The 5625-nt window shown below is 43.2% G+C and overlaps 1 protein-coding gene across 1 annotated transcript; it reads right to left on the bottom strand.

The window, feature by feature from the left end:
- Positions 1-3615: 3615 nt before the first annotated feature.
- Positions 3616-4593, bottom strand: PtA15_14A97 (uncharacterized protein; the record flags this gene model as incomplete). Its single annotated transcript, XM_053163270.1, has 2 exons — positions 3616-4208; positions 4386-4593. The coding sequence occupies 2 exons, from the start codon at positions 4591-4593 to the stop codon at positions 3616-3618; spliced, it is 801 nt and encodes a 266-aa protein (XP_053026771.1).
- Between the last annotated feature and the right edge of the window lie 1032 nt (positions 4594-5625).

The raw sequence follows: 5625 nt of genomic DNA, 5'->3' as shown, positions 1-5625 counted from the left end.
AAAACTTGCCAAGCTTAGCTTGGTGGGTCTTGTTATCTGATAGTAAGAAGGGCAGAGTTTGCACCTCCATCATCCCCTTCTCCATTCAGCAAAAGGGTTTCACAACCACTTTTGAGTCTTACACCGTTTACATCCTGAATATTATGACCCATTTGTTGCTTAAACCCAGGACTTGTTGCTTGGACTCAAACCTGCCTGGCTTGCTCTAGTCGGACTTGAACTCATCACTATTTTCTTTGTAGAACTGCTTGGCCTCCTTGTCAACTGAAAACCTCCAGAAAACAAGGACCTCATTAATTGCGTGTAAATGGAGATGAAGGGCAGTTCAGATTCAGAAGTTTGTCCAAATTGTGGAAAAGTTATTTTCCAATCATCTCTGTTACATCTTGCTTGCTCCTCCCACAAGACTACAGGGGAATGGGTGGGTTTTTTTTAAGATAAGCAATATTTTGTGAATGTAAACCTGGGGATTGTTTTTTTTATATAGCTCAGAAAGAATAATATAATTGGAAAAAGATGAGTTTTGAGAGGGTATCATTGTTGAGAATCCAAAGCAGTGTGGCAAGTGTATGTAACTATGGCAGAGAGCTGCCATCTCAGCTCAGTGGTGAGTGATTTTTGGTCTCTATTATGGTATTATTGGAGATGTCAAGGATGAAGGATTATTCCCAATTTCACTTGGATTGGGTCCTTGTTTATGGATATTGTATTCGTGTGGCAGGTAGTACTGGGGGTTGGGGGGTATATATATATATATATATTGGAAAAACTTACTTATGAATATGACTACGGATATATGCAGTTCAACTTTGAAAACCCTTAATCAAGATTTCCTGCAACCATAGGCATGAAAAATGCAACTGCATTGCAGCAAGCAGACTTGGTTATTGTAAGATTTTGGAAAGGTGATTCGACTGCCACTGCTTTAACTACCTTGGAAAATTTTTGTATTTTTTGGAATGACTTTGTCCTACAGTTTTGGCATCCTGGGATCAGAAAATTGCACAGCTTCTTGGAGAAATTATGTCTACAAGCATTTAATTTATGTAGTGTGTGGGGGAGGGGGTTGAGACCTGAGGGTAAAACAGTTTAGTTGCCTTGATAAAAAAAAATCAATTACTTTTGAGCTGATATCACTGACTGGGGTGCAGTCAATTCCTCTGAAATTGCATGTCTTGAACTCTAGTCTATCATAAACATGGGTTTCATAATAATAAAAGCAGTTTGAAAAAGTTGGAAAATTGTAATGATCAATGTGTTAAAAAGAGTGTTAAAAAGCTGATTCAAACCAGGCTAATATGGTGCAGCATATGGTCCAATATATCCAATCTATGGACAAATTTGATGAGAACAGTTGTTCACCTTGCCTGTGGTGAAAGCAGTGGCTGCAACGCTCTAAATTCATGTTGTCATTTTCAATAGATATTTCACCTTCACAAAAATCACACATTGACTACCAAACTCATCATCCATTAGTAATGATCAACTAGGAGAAATGGCAAGGAAATAAAATAATATATTTCTTGACTCTTAGAAATAGGAAGAAATTTTTGAAGCATCAGACTCAGAGTGAATAGGCTTACATTTTTCAATTCAGGATATTCCTCGTTGCAAGTTGGACATTTTCCGTGGATCCCAATCCACTTATCCATACAACCATGTGTAGAGACTGTAAAATGAAGATGTGTCTGGTGAGAGTCAAACTCACGACCTCAGCTATGCTGAGACACATACTAGAGTGCTGCCTTTACCAACTAGGCTACAGACGCTTGTGGCTGCCAGCTGGGTGGTTGGTTGGTAGTGCTCATGGGTCGATCCGACAGCCCTCCATACTGTGGTGATACATCATGGTAGCAGACTAACTGACAACTCAACACCCCCCCTTGCTACATGATGGGAAGTGGGGATTGACCCCAAGAGAGAGTGGGAATGAGACCCGGGAAAGATGATCAGTGTAGGGATTGAACCCGTGATCTAGATGTAGGCTTATAGGGGTTTGTGTGGTCTTACAAGTAAGCATTCACAAATTCATCAAGTCTCTATTGTAAGCGAGTAGCGCTCAGGTAGCTCTGGGCTCATAACCTGTAGAGACTGTAAAATGAAGATGTGTCTGGTGAGAGTCGAACTCACGACCTCAGCTATGCTGAGACACATACTAGAGTGCTGCCTTTACCAACTAGGCTACAGACGCTTGTGGCTGCCAGCTGGGTGGTTGGTTGGTAGTGCTCATGGGTCGATCCAACAGCCCTCCATACTGTGGTGATACATCATGGTGGCAGACTAACTGACAACTCAACACCATGGTGAAAGCTGTGCTTGCAACGACTCAGTTTTAGCTCTTCATCTCTCCCTTTTATGAAACTTTGACAAGATCCACATGTTGGCTGGAAAGCCCATCATAAAAATCAGTCAATATGGAAAAACAATGGAGATCATTTAATTGTTTTTTGTTGTGAATCCCTAAAGTAGGAAGCAGTGACTGAAAGAATGGGCTGAGACTTACAATGTGTTTTTTTAGACAACGCGGACAGCAAGGTTTTATCTCAAGCCATTTACCCACACAAACCAGATGGAAGCAGTGGCCACAACAAGGCAAAGTCCAATTCTTACTTTTGCTGGTCATTTTGCTTAGACAAATTGCACATTTTGGCTTCAAAAACCATTCATTCATCAAGAAAATCAACCACAAAGGCAGCAAGATGCTACTCTAGCAAATATGTCTTGTTTCTTGGAATAGGAAGCAATTTCTGATAGCATAAGCAGAGTCAATAGGCTTACCATTTCTGCATCTGTCTTGGTAGAACTTGAAAGTATGAGGTTGGGCTCTACAATTACTTTTTCAACTTTTGCACCATTGACTGCCTCTGTTAGGCTTGAGCCCGGCAACATAGCTGCATGTGAAATCTATTGGGAACAAGGAAAAAAAATTCAACTTGAACCAGCTTACATAAATCTGAGATGTGATTCATAGAGAATGCCTGATTGGATTACATACCCCAAGAAATATCAAGCTGCTGAAAGTGATCAAAAGCAGCTTGAGGGAGAATTTTGGAAGCTTCATTGTGGCTACTAATTTCTGCGGAGAAAGTCCGAGTTGTTAATAAGCTACCAAAGCAACGTTTTGTCGAGCTTGAAGCATGAACATCAACCCATGGTCAGGCAAAAAGCTTTAAGCTCATCGTGGCCGGGCCGCAGCACAAAACGGGGAAGTGGAAGTGATGTTTTGTCGACACTTGTGCCTTTGGTATTTAGACCTGTCAATAACAGCGAATGACTCGATGTCACACCAACTCAAATTTTTATGAATGCTGGATATGGAGAGGCGGAAGCTGTGAGTTTGGTCTGCTACACAAGAGCATGCCTCTCCTAGTCCTTAAACAGCTTTTGAAACTGATTAGCCGAAATTTGGATTTTCTGCATGGCTTTTGTTGACACAACCCATGCCCACTATAAGTATGTACGTGCGCAGGAGTCGAGAGCCTTCTGTTGAACAATAATACAATCTGACACGCAAATAGCAATGGTAGAAAGCAGGAAGGTAGTTCACTCGGCGATTTATTCAGCGAAGACTATATGTAAACACACTTAAAGCAAGCTTTAATAAGACTGATAGAATTAGAACCATTCTTGAGCGTGATAATATCGACGGACGCGGCAGGGCGGTTCAATTTCACAAATCGCACTCTGGTCAAGCCCAACCTCTGGGAGCCAGTTTTCGTTCCAAACCGATTGATAGATGACCTGGGTCCGACGAGTCTGGGCCAAGCGCCAGCGGAATTTGTGCAAACGAGCCGCAGTTTGCCAAATCTCAGCCTGCAGTTCACGTTCATCCATGCGCAACGGTTGTCTGAGCCTCTCGAAGGAGTCTAGGATGAAGTGTTTGCTCCATTTTGCAACATGCTGAGCTGATTGGACTTGTTCATTGAACGGCCTGATGCGACATATTACGCGCGGTGGGTCCGGTAGCTGGCTGCGTCCTTGGATCGGGGCTAGGATGCGGTTTCGGAGTTCCTTCGATGTGTTGGGTAATCCGACATCGCTGATCAGTCGATATCCAGCTGGAGTCCGTCCGAGTAAGTTCCTGTAGAAGTAATCGACCGTTGTACTGCCAATGCCATCGTCCCAGTCTCCGGGTAACATGGAGTAGCCACCAAAGATCGTTCCATCAGGCGCAAACGTCAATATGTTACGGTAGTAGTATTTATCGGCTGGTTGATGACAAAAGGAGGTCTCTATGCTGTCGGGCCGGATTGTTCCGAACAATGTGCATCTACTTACTCATCCTGCCCTGGTATGAATACCGGTAAGTTAAAACCAACCGAAAAGCCAAACGCGTTCTTGAGGAGTGGATATTTCCGCTCGATCGACATGCAGTATATATCCACGTGAGCTTTCTTCTCCAGTCGGCCAGTACATTTTGGCGCTTGGGAGCTGTTTGAGGACGGCCGAAAGCGCCTTCCTGCCTCTGGTCCACGGTTGGGCATATGCGCGGCGCGAGATGGCAAAGATATCTTGGAGTTCAACTTCGTCCATCGTCGAGCTGAGCCAATGCAAGACCAAGCCGAGCGATGCAGCGGGGTCATGTGGATCCATCTGGGCCTGCCCCGGCGGGGCCTCGTCATCTGCCCAGGGGATTGAACAGAATTATAAAATTTGGTAAGATGCACAACAGCAGGTAATCCTGATCAATGGAGGACTTCCCGCCGATCTGGAAACCCAGATTTTCCCAGATTTCGCAGGGAAATCTAGGCAGATCTAGGATCTGGTAAGATCGAGCCAAGATTTCCCCGCAAAATCTGGAAAAATCTGAGTTCCCAGATTGACGGGAAGTCCTCCAATCAGGGCAATTCGACAATTTTTTTGATAAATGTAAAGTTTGTTGTAAAGTTTTGTAAATTTCAATTGTGAACCGGGGACACTGTCCCTGTGGGGACCATCCAAAGGAGAGACTTATGTATGCGCAACAAAAAATTCTGAGCTGGTTCTTGATTGAAGAACTGATCATTTTCTGTCAGCCAGCTTATAATTGGACAGTATTATCTAAGTAATCAGTTTATACAGCGTATTTAAGCAAGGTAAGATTCATATCATAAGCAGCAATTGATTTCCAATCTTCATAGTAAGCTAGGAAGACTTCCCGTAGGATCTACGCCCCCCGTACAGACTAAAATTTCACAGATATAAACCTTACTGGCTGGTGAAAAGTGATTGAGATCAAGTTCTCACCAGCCAGTAAGGTTTAACCTGGCCTGACAGATCTGGCTTTTTAGCCCACGGGAAGTCATCCAGTATGGATGATCTAGAGATGATTGATTTGGTTGTTTGAAGCTGATAGAAAACAAAAGGGGGGTTCACGTTAGCCTGATTTTGGCTGCTGGTCACGGATGGTTTCAAATCTCATGCACGCTTCCTGCATAAACTTAAAAAAAAATACTGCATAAGCATTCCCTTCAGCAAGGCCTTTACAGGGGAGGTCTTGCTGAGAACTCTATTCCTTGCATAGACCTGCATGAGCAGACATCAATTTTTAGCAAGGTTTTTAGACTGATTTCAAAATCAGGCTAACGTGAACCCCCCTAATATCTATATACGAGGAAAAGGATACGAGCTGGAAAATATCTTAAA

Source organism: Puccinia triticina, chromosome 14A (assembly GCF_026914185.1).
Source record: "Puccinia triticina chromosome 14A, complete sequence".
Lineage (NCBI taxonomy): Eukaryota > Fungi > Basidiomycota > Pucciniomycetes > Pucciniales > Pucciniaceae > Puccinia > Puccinia triticina.
Note: the sequence above shows the minus strand (reverse complement) of the source record. Positions and strands in the feature narration are given on the sequence as shown.